We start from the raw sequence: 15,168 nt of genomic DNA on the forward strand, positions 1-15,168 counted from the left end.
CCTACACCGGATGGTAATGCCAGTCAGAATCTGGCCCAATTAAAATGACATCAAATCAGAGGATCCAATCCTGCAAATACTTACGGCTAGGAGTAGTGTTTGATACTGTGAGAAGGACAAAGGGAGGCAAGTCGCCTACTCCTGAGAATAAGGACCGTGCTGAGTGAAGTGCGTGCAGGATCAGGCCTTAAAAGGCAGAAATAAAAAGGGGCCATTGTCTTTTCATTGATTTATAGCTAGTATTTTTTAGAATAAAATCTATAACCGGACTCTCTTTATAAAGCCAGTCACAGCGGACTCTCAGATATATATGAAGGAACACTAGCCTAGGTACAGGAAACATAGAAGAAAAGTCTTCAAGTCTAACTTCTCATGCATCAAGATTGAGAGAAATACAGCAGTCAATACCCAGGACCAAACACAGAAGAAAACAGCAGCACAAGAGTTATTGCTCTTGGTTTTTTGAGAGGCAGGGTGTCAGGGAAATACAGCTAAACGGCGGATGGATTCATTTCCATTTGGAATGCCAAATTCATGCATGTGGGAGGATCCAGGTGTGGCAGATAGTCTAATAAATTGACTACGATCACCATCATGCACCAGGAGTTCAGAGTCAGCCTTGGGTGACAAGAGGCATTGGAGAGGAGGAACAATAAACAGATCTTCACTCTGTCTGTACAGCGCCTTGCACAACAAGCATTCTAGGTATTACCGCAATACACTTCAGTATTTGTGCCAGGTTACTGTGCAGTGGGGTTCTGGGGTGCATTGGTATTCCAGAGACTATTCGTGCACCTGACACTGAAAGTTGAGGAGAGGCCCGTAAGTAAAGGGCCAGAGGAAGGGAGCAAGGTGAATTGCCAGAGCTCTGGGAAGAAACCTGTATAGCAGCTGCACGATTCCTGGCTCTACTGTCATCCATCTCCCAGTAGCACCACACCCCCCAATACATGCCCTTCTCACGGGAGGTACTCAGCTGCCCCTAACACCTCCCTACAGGACAGCTGGAAGTTCAGCTAATTTAGGGCCAGGATCTCAAAACTGAGACTCAGAGGTGGGAGCTCTTATTGGGTCAGGAGAATTTCTCTTTTAGAGACTGGGACAATCCCAAACAAACCTCCAGACTTGAGTGGCTTGGATATAATGGAACCGGACCATCCCCTATTTTCACGATGGGAAAAACCAGCGCTCCTCAACCACTCTCACCATGTGTATGGAGAGTCCTCTTGCAGCATCTAGCTGCCCACCCTCCGTCAACACAGAGCAATGGGGAAAGCCAGGCACAACACTACTTAGGCTCTGCGCAAGCCCTTACATGACCAGACCTGCTGGGGTGTCTCACTCATGACCTGCTTCCCTTATTCCAGCCACAGGCCACCCCCTTAAGCAAAGGCTGCCAATTATGCCATGTTGCTGGGTAGTTCTGTGCTATGGAGAAGAGACCCTTGGAGACTATTCTGAGTTCTTATCAAACTCAGTTCACTGGTGCCTTATGCCAGCTTTGAAATTGTGCCTGAGAGCTTGCTGTCTTACTCCCGTGCGCCATGCAGCCTTCTTCCCCCTCCAAATCTAATTTCTCATGCATCAAGATTAAAAGAAATGCAGCAGTCAATACCCAGACCAAGCACAGACTGCAGGAAAAAACAAAACAAAAACAAAAAAAAGGAGTAAGAGAGAGACAGCACGTGCTCATCTTCCACAGAAAATAATTTATGAAGCATTTGAAAAAACTGATTGTATTTATTTTGCACAATCTCTTCATTGGTGGTTTAACCCACATTTGTTTGCATGCCTATGGTCAGATGATTGTGTTTATTCTAGCCCTGTCAGGACCTCTCGAGTACATGTGCTGCTGGTGTATGTCAGAGGAGATTCATTGATCCATGATCAACCATCCAGGAGTCAACTACTAGGAGATATCTGTGTGCTTCGGTTCCCACTCTGACCCAACCAGAATGGCAGAAGTAGCTCTCAGTGCTTAAAGAACAAGGACAGAAGCAGCACTTCCATGAGATGCATAAACTTGAGTTAGGAAATTATCCTGTATCTGGTCTCTCATACTTGTTACCATTCACAATTAAAGCAGTGGCAGGAATTATAACACTTAGCATTTTATGGAGGTAAGTGAGTAAGTATTAATTATCGCCATTTTACCATTGGGCAAATGGACCATTTACTCTGTGTTTGTACAGTCCCTAGCACAACGAGGGCCTGGTCAATGACTAGGGCTCCTAGGCACTAAGATAAAACAAACAAACAGAAAGTGCAGTGACTTGCCCAAGGCCACATAGGGAGGGAATAGCGGAGGAAGGACTCACTGCCTTCTGACTCCCCACCCTCTAATTATTCCTACAGACCATATGGCAGAAAGTTCTACAGTGATGCTAGCATCCTTCCAAAATTACTCCAAACGTGCAGCCTTGTAAACTCATGTGGACTCTAAGGGTGTGTCCACAGTGCAAAAAAACCCCACAGCAGAATCTCAGAGTCCAGGTCAGCTGACTCGGGCTTGCACCACAGGGCTAAAAACAACAATATAGGTGTTCCTACTCTGGCCAAGACCCTCCCCCTGACTGGGTTTCAGAGCCCAGGCTCCTGCCTGAGCAGGGATGTCTACACTGCTATTTTTAGCTCCCTGGCACAAGCCCTGAGAGCTTGAGTCTGTTGACATAGGCTCAGACTCACTGCTGCAGGGATTTTTTTTTTTGGTAGTGTTGCAGTTATGTCTACACTGCACACCAAGTTTAGGTCTGTGGAACCTGGGCTTGTGGACTCGATGTTTCCAAGCCTGCACTTGTGTGTCTGTAAACTTGGCTTTACGATTGTTGGAGCCAGGTCTCGGAACCATACTAATGATCCATACTACACTACAGAGACCTTCTGACTCAGGACTGCAACTTGTCTCGCGTCCAGACCTGCAAAATGACAGGGCTTGGACCCGAGTCACAGTGGGACTTGGGCTCTGACCCACCTCCCTAGCAGTATTGTAGGACCTTGGTCCTGAGTGTTTGCTGACCTGAGTCAGACTGATTTGTGTGCGTGGACGGAAGCATGGGGCATGAGCTCAAACCTGAGTAAGTACACAGGCTTCGTGAGCAGTGTGAACATACCCTGAGTGATTTACCCTTGAATGAATGAGACATGGATTCTTATATACACTTTTCCTTTGAGCAAATGGATCTAATGGTTGCCTGCATTTTTTTTTTAAATAGAAAAACTAATTGTATATGGGACTGTATGCCCAATAGGAATTTCAGACTAAATTAACTTGCAAAACACGTCGTCTTCTCACTAGTTTAGCATTCCAACCTTTCTATATCTATTTAATTAAAGGGCTTGCATAATTTGAACCCAATAGTTAGATTCATTAGATGGAGTGCCTAATTTTGCAACAGTTTTGCTAATGAAACTGCAGTGGGTGCCTGTACGTGGCAAATACAGTACACACACACACACACACACAAAAACCACTCCAATATCGTGGCCGAAGTGGATGGAGGCAATCAAATAGCATTCAGCCATGCAGTAGTTCAAGTTTGTTATTCCAGGCTGCTGAGGACCTGCAAATATTTCCCCAGTTAAAGACCTAAAACAAAACCTCTAAAAATTAATGTAACTGGCTCTGGAATTAAAAGGGAATATAGTCATAATTTACCATTCTAAAATGGTTAAAATAATCCCCTGCTCTACACATATGCGTGCACTGTTAAAGTTTATCTGGGAGTTTCAATAGATTTGGGTCAATATGACAGAGGCAGCAGTCCCCTAACGGGGCATCGATGTCTCTAAACCTACCTGAGTGAGCCAGTAAGTGCATTCGGAGCCGCAAGCTATCCAAGAATCGTTTCCCACACAACTCACATCCATAAGTCTTCATACCACTGTGCAGCTTCCTAGGGAAAAACAGAGACGGATTAGTCCTCTTGCTTGTTGGGGGGGAGGGGAAAAAGTTTTATTTAAAATGTTAACACTGAGACCTTTTGAATATTTCATGAAATCTACACATTATCCGTGACTTTTCTCATTAGCTCAGCAGGAACACAAATCACAGACATACTTGTTTCATACAAAACTAGACAGCTGTAGGGACAGAGTGGAAAATGGGACTTCTGCTGGCCAGCAGCAACGAGGAGGCTCAGCCAGAATATTCAACCATCGAGGCCTACTCCGCTATCGAGGTTGCTAAAAGGGAAGTCATTTCTTGGGTGTCCTTTGAGCAAAGGGAATAGGAGAGCTGCTTTAACTGAGGAGCATGTGGGAAGCCTGTTTGAATCTTCTCCCCAAAGCTTGATTTAGTGAAGTTCAGAAAGTTTCAGTTCTGGCATTTTAGGAAGAAGGATCCTGTAGGGTTTTGCTTTTCCTTCCCCTAACTGATTTGTTTACAAAGCACCTATCCTAACTGCCTTTGTCCAGAAACAGAAACCCTACAGGCAAACCCCAGTGACACCATGAAGCAATTAAAGCTGAATGAGAAAGATTATTCTTGTGAAATTTCTAGAGGGACTGCAAGCCCCTTTGGTAATAGAAGGATCAGAACTCTTACTAGGGTTGCCAACTTTCTAATCGCACAAAGCCGAACACCCTTTCCTCATCCCCTACCCCGGCCCTTCCCCAAGGCCCTGTTCCTTCTCTGAGACCCCGCTCACTCCATCCCTCCTCCCTCTGTCGCTTACTCTCCCCCACCCTCATTCATTTGCTCATTTTTAACAGGCTGGGGCAGGAGATTGGCGTGCAGGAGGGAGTGAGGGCTTCAGGGCAGGACCAGAAATGAGGGGTTTAGGGAGTGGGGGGGAAGCTCCAGGCTGGGACAGGAGGTTGGGGTGCGAGGGGGAGGAGTCTGGCTTGGGTGCAGGAGGGGGCTCAGGGCTGGGGCAGGGGCGCAGGAGGGGGTGCGGGGACCAGGCTCCGTGCTGTATTTACTTTGGGGAGCTCCCTGGAAGTAGCGACATGTCCCTCGGCTCCAGGCGTAGGGGCGGCCAGGCAGCATACGCGCTGCCCTTACCCACAGGCACTGCCCCCACAGGTCCCATTGGCCGTGGTTCCCGGCCAATGGGAGCTGCGGAGCTGGTGCTCAGTGAGGGACTGGGGCACTGCGTGGAGCCCCCATGGCCGCAGGGCCATGTTGTCGCTTCCTGGGAGCTGCGTGGAACCAGGTAGGGAGCCTGCCAATCCCACACAAACCAGACTTTTAATGCCAGGCTCCCTTTTCGACAGGACATTTCAGTCGAAAACTGGACACCTGGCAACCCTGAAGAGATGGCGAGCTAGAGATGCACCTATCCCTACAAATACTTCATGAAGGACATCAACGCTGTCCTTTCCATTGAGGGGGAAATGTTATGATACATACATCGATGACATGTATTCATGCATCTCACACCACCTGGACCAAGGGTAGCAACAGACGAGCCCTAGCCAAAGCAGCAGAGCTCAGAAGCAGATTAGAAGAGCGGCCCCTTTGGAAAGCAAACAGCAGGAACTCCATTGCCCTAATACTGTTTGCTACTGCAGTAGCTGAGTCCGTGTTGGGGGGGGGGGCAAGAGGTAGGCTGCAAGGTCCCTGCTGAGAAGTGCCATCCAGATGTTGCTGGATGTTTGGAGTGCTGATGAAGCATAAACACAGCTCACTCTTCTGGCTAAAAATACTGCACGTGAGAGACTCTCCAGGCTAAGTACCAAAGGGAAGGAGGAAGATAGAAGGAATAAAAAAAGTTTCACTAATGCTTCTCCCAAGAGCAGTACAGATGGGACAGAATCCTTGCAGGATTGTAATGGGAGAGTTTTACTATGACTGGTCCCAAGATGAGCATCCTTAACTCCTATTATCTCAGCAGGAGCAAAGGCAGGGTGCTAAGTGTCTTGCAAGTTCACACCCAGAAACAGGGCAAAGCGATGTCTGTTCCCAGAACTGAAGCAGCAGATGCTTGATGCAGAGTTTCCGTTTTAGTATTTTACAGTTCAAATTTGCTTAAATGTAGTCAACAAGTTTAATGACAAGTGGCACTGAACAAAGCTTTCATTCACTCCTTGGTCAGAAACTGAATAGAAAGGTGGGCATTACAGGAGGAAAATGTAGGGAATATTTAGGGCACTAAAATCCTAACATATATTTCACTTAATTGGATTTCCCCTGTTGAGCCCAGATTGGAGAGTCTGGAGAGATGGGTAGTGCATCAAGATAGTGCAGAAAGTACAATTTAGCTCAGAACCCAAACCACTCCTTTCTGGAAGGATGTTCATTCTTCTTCATAAAGAAACAACCCCACTCAAAAGCAATTCAGTAGATCCTAGTGCACTCTACTAGATTAAATAATATTTAGCAGACACTGCTTGTGCAGATCTGGTGAGCAGCGTTGCCCAAGCCAGAAAAAAAATCAGTTATCATTAAAATACAAGAGATGTGTTAAAGGCACATGCTCCCTGGCAGCATAAAGCACACGAATGCGATAACCTCAGAAGTCTATGGACAATCATGACCCTGACAAGAGGATACAGTATCCTAGCAAACAGGAGCCTTCTTTCCACTCCTCAACTCACACTGCTATAGCCAGAGAATTCTTTCAATCACAGTTTTCTGTTATTCACTAACCACCCCCCAAAATCCATCTTTTCCTCCACCCCCTTTTAAGGCCAATTATTGGTCAATCGCAAGTCTCACGCACATTGACATTGCAAGGCAAACTAACAATCATCTATTGTTGAGCCAACTAAACTCAGAAACATTAAACAGAAAACATTAAATGAACTTTGACTATTTCACAGCGTCAGAGGTTGATAAATGTATTGTTTAGAAGCAGCCCATGCTTTGTAGTTGACACAAGCATTGAAAAGCTATCAAGCCAAGTTTGCTACATTTTCCTAAGAGAGATGCACACCCATTTATTGTGATCTTTTCATACAGATGGAAGTGGAAGAGTCTAACAACAAAAACACATGCCGGTTTCAAAATAAAAGATTCTATAAAAAGAGTTCTTTGCTGATGTTTTCATCTGACGATAGAGTCAAATGATCTACTCAACCTTCTAATCAAATTCACTATTTATTATCACTTTGTTATAAGACAAAACATGTTTTATTGCATTGGTGCCAAATATAAACTACAAACTCTAGATAATACTTAGTCCTGCCATGAGTGCAGGGGACTGGACTAGATAATCTCTCGAGGTTCCTTCCAGTCCTTTGATTCTGGGCAGGGTATACGTATCCCAGAAAGCAGGGATCCATTGACACTTTAGTTGGCCATCCAGCATCAGAAGATCCTGAAAGTCAGTGGCTGGGCCCCAGTAACAAACCACAAATTATGGACAATTAGGAGTCCGGTGACACTTTAAAGACTAACAGATTTATTTGGGCATAAGCTTTCATGGGTAAAAACAAACAAACAAACACTTCTTCAGATTTTTTTTTTAAACTAGGCTCACAAACATTCTTCTACAAAGAATTCTATGAAGAACGACCCTTTTCCCAAATGTCTACCATCTTTTATTCTAGTTGGGACTGAGTTCACAGGAGCCTCTTAGTTAAGTGGCCCTCTTTCAAAATGGCCATTGTTTCCAAAGAGCATAGAGCCAAGCTGCCCTCAGGGAAGATGGTGGCCTCAGACAGCATCATTTTTTAAAGGTTGATACTACACATCTTCAAACCATTAGAAATATCACAAAGTAACCTTCTTCTTTCGTATTCATTTATGCAACTTTAATAATTTAAACAAAAACTGCCAGGTAAAAGTTAACTTAAACTGGAGCGAAGATGAGGATTTGTCACTAATTTACAGGTAAAAACACATTTACAGGGATGTGGTGATTATCAACCATGTTTTTAATTTTTTTAAGGCCTGGAAAAGCAGAAGAAAGTTGTTTTGGTGCCTAACTCCATTCTGTAGTGGTAAGAGGAGAAATAAAATAATGAGGGAAAAAAAACTAATGTGGGCCTTTAAAAATCAGTAATCTAATCTGGGACCATAAAACACTGTTCAGCACTAATCTTTGCCGTACGATTACCGCACGGTGTCACTACCAGACCATTTTAAGAATAAACTACTAACCCTGGCTGCTTGGGAAGGAAGGCACATGAATCCCAGCCTTTCCTATAGCCCATGTATGGATGGGGACAAACCCTAAACCCTGGAAGTATGGGCAAGTCCACATGGCAAACAAACGTTGCTGCAAACTGCTACCCCCCCTTCCCCCCATTCCCTCCCCTTATCTAGATCTCAAAAGTATCTCCCAGATGCACACGCGCCAATTGCATCCTGCCATTTCCCATACCCCACAGCTGTATGAGGTTCTACCCAGTCCCGTTGCAGGGCGGGTGGTAAGAAAGCTGAGTAGACACATGCAGTGCAAATGCTATTTTCAGGGTAATGTCTAAAGATAGTCTGTGCTCAGACTGTCACAAGTGTGAAACAAAACCACTGTGTCCAACTGAGATCTTTCCCAAGGAAGAGACAACCCCTGAAAACACAAACACACACTCTTGCACTCATCTTGAGTCATCACTCAGTCAAGCAGCACTCCAATGTTAAAACGTCCATTTGATCCAGACTGGGTTAAGCGATGCCCAGCGGCCCTTACTGCCTTCCACTTAAAAATAATAATAATGGAGGTGGTGGGTTTAAGAGGCACAATGGTTAATAACTCATCATGGAGTCAATGGCGAAACTCCCATTGACTTCAGTGCCACAAGATTGGGTCCCAACAGGGCTTGCTGCTGTTTTTCCTAACAGAGCTCTGGACTGGGATAGAGGGATTTGGATTCAATTCCTATCTCTGCCATAGGATTGTTGGGTGACACTGAGCAAATCACTTCCTCTGTGCCTCAGTTTCCCCACCCGTAAAATGGGGATAATGGTACCGACCTCCTTTGTACGTGCTTTGAGATCTACAGGTGAAAAGCACGGTGTCAGAGCTAGGTATTACACTATAGTGGATACACAAGTTACTAACACGCAAGCTAGTGCATCTTTACTGCAGAAGGAAGGGGAATATTTGTCAACGTGGCCAACAATTCGCTTATCTTAAAAAAACCCAAAAAACAAACTTTGTTTTTTGGCCAATAAAAACTTTTCCTCTCCGATTTCTAGACTGGAATGTCAAGATAGGATGGAGCCAAACACATGGTGCCTTGACAGAGAACAAAAAGTATTAACCTGACTAGAGAGATACCAAGATTTAAGCCAGGCCCACTAGGAGCAAAGTTGGTTAGGCCAATGTGTGGGAAGAGGTGGTATGTGTGTATGGGGACTGAGGATATATCGGGAGAGAGAACAGCAGTGGATACGCATCATAAGCATCTGGAGCCTGCAAGCCAGCCGTACACTCTTCCTGCCCAGTAAAAGAAAAACTTGATGGTGTGTTTCACATCTTTCCTTTTTTGGTACAAATTCGTATTACACAGAGCTATTTGACAAGATGTTAATGCTCCGCTGGTATTGCCACATATTATGCTTACTAGCAATAGAGCTCATTGCTCCATGATTAGTCAATATTAATAAACATTACCAAAAGCGTTTACAACCCAATTTACTTGTTTAATACAGCACTTGATGCTCTCCATAAAGTAAATATATCAATAAAAGGCAAAAAATTTCAAATCAGATTTAAAATAATAAAGCACAAACAATAACTAGACAAGTTAAAGAGGAAATAAAGGTGTTCATTGGATAACTTCTGTCAACCCTTTCACTGCCACAGAACCAGGTACATGGCTTAAATCCATCTGTGTTGATGCAGTGTAAGGATGTGGTGAATAAGGCATGCCAGGAGGGCATATTTACTACACTGAACAGTACCCTCCCCTCAAGTGATAAATGATGTGTTTGATCAGTATTTCTGTACAGGGACTAGAACACTGTGTTCTTGAAGTTTTTAAGACAGTTTGGACACCACCAAACGAAAAATACTTGAATGCGAGGGATCGCGGGATTGCCAGAAAACCAGATGCTTGCAGCCAGATTGCCTTGTCCTGGAGCCTTGTCAAACCTCCAACTAACATGGACAGGCCAAGTCAAGATCTCTCAGTAAATGTCAAGGTGCTGCAGGAAGTGTGCTGGGGGAGAGGCCCCCTCCTCTTAGAGTCAGCACTGAACCAACACCATAGCACGGTACTAGGGGACACTTGCTGCTGGAGGGGACGTCTTTTTCATGAGATGCATGCTGCGGCAGCGCTTTAACATGCCTTGTGTGGTCGCATTAAAGAAACCCACCTCAACAAGGGGCGCAGCTCCCAGCGCTGGGGGCACTGTTTACACGGGTGCTTTATAGGGCTGCAACTTGCTGCTCTCAGGGGGATGTTTTTTCACACCCCTGAGCAAGAAAGTTGCAGCGCTGTTAATTGTCAGTGTAGACACGCCCACAGTAATTAACTCCTGAACACTTGTTATATGTATAAAGGCCCCTCTTGAGTCAGGATGTTACCAAGCTGGCTTCCAACCAGAATATTGGGGTTACCACTTTCTACCTAGTTGAAAGCCCACCCACAGTATCCATTGGTGGCAGTCTTCTTCACTTCCTGACTTAACCAACCGCTGCTGCCTTCTCCCTCTGAGGGGGCTGCACTTCATCCACGATGGAAGTGTCCCTTTCACAAAGGGCCTGATCCACCAAGATACTGCATATCTTCAGTCCCAGTGCAGTCAGTGGGAAAGAAAAGAGCTCAGGGCTTTACACGAGTGGACCCCACTGACTGGACTGGAGCTAAGTTTACTCTATCTTGGGATCTATCCCAGAATCTGTCACGTTCTTTGGGTGGAATGGCGCTATATAAAAGTTACACTTTGAGAAATAGAGGGGAGGAGGGAAGACTAAAAAAAACCATGTTGTTTCCTGCATTACACAATCGTATTAAAAAACACCAGTTCCATTGTATGTACACATAGTCTGTAAGTTGGGCTGGATGTTAGTCAGGCTCTGGAGTAGAGCAATTTGTTCTAGTTCTTGTAACCGTAAGGACAGACAATAGCATTTGAAGCTAACCACAATCCCAGTAAAGTGCTTGCAGATAAGACTTTTCCCTCTCCTCCCTCCCCCCCATCCTCCCCCACCAGAAGAAGAGAGTGTTAGAACAGGGTGTCAGAAACGACAAAAGAACACATTAATCTTACTAGTGCAGCAGTTCACATAGAAATCTACATGGCAATCAAACTTCAGCTTTGATATTTCCGGCCGTTACATAACCTGCTCATTGTTTTAAAATGCTCAGGTTCTCACTAAGTAATTTATTTGAAATATCTTTATCGACAAATTTCACCTGAGCACAAAAGTTTTCTCATTTGGTGTCTACTTATAGGACGATCTTATCGTGCACAATCTTATACAGTCTCTTTCAACAAGGTCTTAAAAGCGCTTTATCTTCTAGGTTCCTGGTAGCAAAATATGATTGAAACGTTCTATTTATGCTCACTGGATTAAGGAGATGTTGCAAAATTGCACAAAAACCTGGCAGATGTAAGCAAGGTATTACAGCCGCTCAGGCGGTTAAGATCTAAGCGAGGAGATCAATACATGTTTCTGTACTTTTACTGAAGTTGTATCTTTAAAATGGAAGGGGGGGGAGGTTGTTAAGAACATTAAAATAGATCTCTCCTCACTGATATTATCCAAATTCGGGTACCGAAAGATAGACTGAACTTTATTATGACAGCTTGATGCTGAAATTAAATTCCAACTATTCTGTTTGTCCCGAGATGTCCTTATAAGCAAATTAAACTAAACAAAAGGATATTCAGGGATTAAAAGGAACAGCAATCTGGAAAGGTCTTTCTTTCCATACAATCATGCCACGCTTTTTGATATAGTATCACTAGTCAATACTTGCAGCATGCAAAATTACTTTACTGTGCAACATTAAATGAGCACGTCTCAAAGTATACAATTTTCTGCTGCAACTGCTGGAGAAACAAAGGCCTTATGATAAATTCCTGCTAAAAGCCTAGATTTAGGACACTAGCATGGCTCAAAATCCAGCTTTTTTTATTTGGAGGAGACTATGCTACAATGCAAGAGTATGGGTCAGCCTTGGAATTTGTCCAGAAGTATGGCAAGTGGTGTTGTACAACTGAATTTCCTCTTGAAAATGGGGTTTGTTGCAAAGGAGTGAAGAATAGAGGGACATGGATAAGGATTTCCCCTTCACTCCCCCCCCACAACCCCTTTACATGCTCTACTCCAGCATTAAAGCTTCCATTTCCCTCCCTCTTTACCAGCAGGAAGAGGCAGCTAAAGATCTGACCTCAATTTTGTCACATGGATGTAATACCCACAAAAGGGTTAAGTTGGTTGAAAGCAGCTTTGAGAAGTAGCTGGAAAAAATATCACGTGCTCAGGGTATGGCCAACCAATGAGAGTTTGTCCTGGTGACATAATAGTTCTAACCTGGTTTTTCATTGGTGGGGCATGCTGTGCCTTCCCTGGTCTCCTGCTTGAAAATTCTGGGGATAACGTTTCTATGGACCCTTAAAAGAAGCTTCTCTCTTCCAGTTCTTTGTAAATGTTTGTTTTCCTGCCTCACCTCTGGATTCAATTATTAGTGCTTGAAATATTATAGCCCTCAGAGTTCATCCAAGTCCCAGAGGAACTGCATTTCTGAGAACCTCTAAGACAAGAGAACGTCATGGCCTTTCCAGTCTTCCAACATTCCCCACCCTCTGTCCGTGGCCTGCTGGGGACAATCTCTTTTTCTGTGTCCAGGGGTAATCGTTTTATTAGTTCAATACCTTCCAAAACCATCTAATGCATTTCAAACTGTGTCAGTGCCACGGTCTGGGTTTTTAACTCTCAACAGCAGGACATCTTGCTGAAGATTAGTAGACCAGCAATATTGTGCTACTCTGGCCATACAATCCATTTACAGGGCAATGCAGCTTTCCCTCAGCCAGTGGGAAATGTCACGTGTTGGCTTGGAATGGTCATGCCCTCTAGGGCTGGAGGCCTGCAAAAAAAAAAAAAATAAGCAAGGCCAGGGAAATGAGATTTCTCCTTTCGCACAGAGAGAAGGGTAAGTTTACCAATTCTGTCCCAACTACAAGCGGGCCACTTGCGGACCATGACAACTGCCTACGCTCCACCAATAGAGCATCTACATAACCTCAGTCGCACTAAATGCTATGCACCAGGCTCTTGCTGGGGGGGGAGGGGGAAATCAGGCCAAGTAAATAAAGTGAAGCTGTTGGGAATACCTCAGCACCAGAAGGCACCTGCCCTCATGGGACACCATTCCAAAGAGGTGAGTTTTTAAAAAAAAAAAAAAAAAAAGTGGTTTTCCCTTTAATTATGGTTTATTAAAAATGCACATTTAAATATCAAAGCGGCTTGGAACTAAAGTTTTCAGGTCATCAGCTATTACTCAAAAATGTTTTGGCTTTGGAAATAAACTGTCTATTTGCTATTCCAACTTTCCTCAAAGTAAGGAAATTAAAAATCAACACATGACCTTGTTTACGGAGAGGTAGCACAGAGCTGTGATTATGCAACTAGCTTTGTTCAAAGGCCTAAAAGCCTGGAAGCGTACAGTATCTTGAGGAGTAGCTATAGATCATTCAAAGCAAACTTGCTGAAGGAAGAGCCCTTCCCTAAGTAAGAACCACAAAGACAGGTTTGCCAACAAGTTCCTAAAACTTAAAAAAAAATTTAAAAAAAAATGCAGCAATATTCTTTTCCAAACAGACACTGGAAAGAACAAACAAACAAAAGCTGGAATGGAAGTAGGCCCCTTACAAGCTGTAAGTAATTAAAAAGGCCTGTAAATGCCCTGCAAAAAGCACTTCAAAGAGACAGTAATTCCAGCAATGGCTAGTCAAGAGCGTGTGGTGTAAAAATTATGAGTTTTCCCAACAGGGTGCTTTGTGTGAAAAGGACAGGATTGGTGGCAAGCGATTCTGCACCACTCAGGAGATTTTTATGTTCAGTTGCATACAATGGGCATGTGCAGGCACTTATCAATATGTACTTTAACCACGTGTACACAGGAATAGTGTGTGGAAGGGGAAATAAACTACCAAAGGCTTTCCTCATTGCAGGCTTTGTTCTAACTCTGTGGCAGTGAATTCACCGTACCTAGGCTCCAGACTAATCCACAAGCTAGCCCATAGAGTCAGTACCAGTTACACACTGACTACAGCAGTAGCTAGGAGGGAGATTTTCAAAAGCTCCTGGGATTTAGGAAGCACAAGTCTTACTACAAACTTACATAAGTGACACAAGACACGTGATGAACTGCCATGCACATTTTTGCTTTGGTTATTTCATACAATCTGTTTGCATTATGGCCTTACTGACTTTTTATTTTCCTAAAGTTCCTATAGGAGTCTTTTATTACTCAGCCTTAACTCTGTTATTTCCCAGTCACACAATAGCTAATCCTTTATCCTTCCAATAATTTCTCTCTCCCCCCCGCAGGGAGATGGGAGATGGGATGTGTGTACAGTCCTAATATGTAAAAATCACAAATAGCAAGTAGCTCAATTCTACCATAAACAAACCCCTATTCTACTCAGTTTACAGGCCCACTCTAACTCCGCCTGCTTAAAAACCATACATAAAAATGTCTTTTACTATATTTAATTTAATGAGTTTTCATTCCATACCCTCACCTACCTCCCTTTCTTTAAATGAGGAAGACAAAAGCCTGCCTCCTAACAGAAGTGATAAACTAAATCTGGGGTAAGCTTTCCAAACGGATTGCAACTTTGTGGGAAGCACTCTCCACTCCCCACCCCCAACCTGCCTCCCTCACAATAACCCCTACCATTCCAAACAAGATGTATGAATTTTGGACATTTGATTACTTTTAAGTATATATTTTCCCCTCAAATAGACTGAATACAATGGTTAGGAAATTTGACAGAAAGCTATTCTGAGCCATTTATTGCCTTAATACGCACCTTTGTCCAACAGGCAGTTTTGACAAGAGCGATAAATTCCAAATTTATGTCAACAGAGCATATGTTGAACACCTCATTTCTGAGCTAAAGCGGCATGCTGCCCCATAAATCACAGTTCTGTTTGAAATGAAAGTAGATTACAGGCCTGTGTTATTGAGCAGTTAGAGCTATAGTCATATAAATCAGAACTTTTAACTCTAGGCGATCCGTTGTGCAATTAACTAAAGGGTACTTTGTCATTTCAAGGCTTATGCACAGACTTGGCAGGGCGCACAGCTACTGGGGAAAGG

General features: G+C 43.9%; 1 protein-coding gene across 4 annotated transcripts in view; it reads right to left on the reverse strand.

Annotated features, from left to right (window-relative positions):
- The window catches only part of ZBTB16 (zinc finger and BTB domain containing 16), a 185,647-nt gene that overhangs the window by 92,648 nt on the left and 77,831 nt on the right, over nucleotides 1–15,168 (reverse strand). For all 4 annotated transcript variants that reach the window (XM_038380589.2, XM_038380587.2, XM_038380588.2 and 1 more), the window contains exon 3: nucleotides 3,796–3,893. In XM_038380589.2, coding sequence (XP_038236517.1) covers nucleotides 3,796–3,893 — 98 coding nt within the window. The remainder of the gene's footprint in view (nucleotides 1–3,795; nucleotides 3,894–15,168) is intronic.

This window comes from Dermochelys coriacea, chromosome 22 (genome assembly GCF_009764565.3).
Source record: "Dermochelys coriacea isolate rDerCor1 chromosome 22, rDerCor1.pri.v4, whole genome shotgun sequence".
NCBI classification, from domain to species: domain Eukaryota; kingdom Metazoa; phylum Chordata; order Testudines; family Dermochelyidae; genus Dermochelys; species Dermochelys coriacea.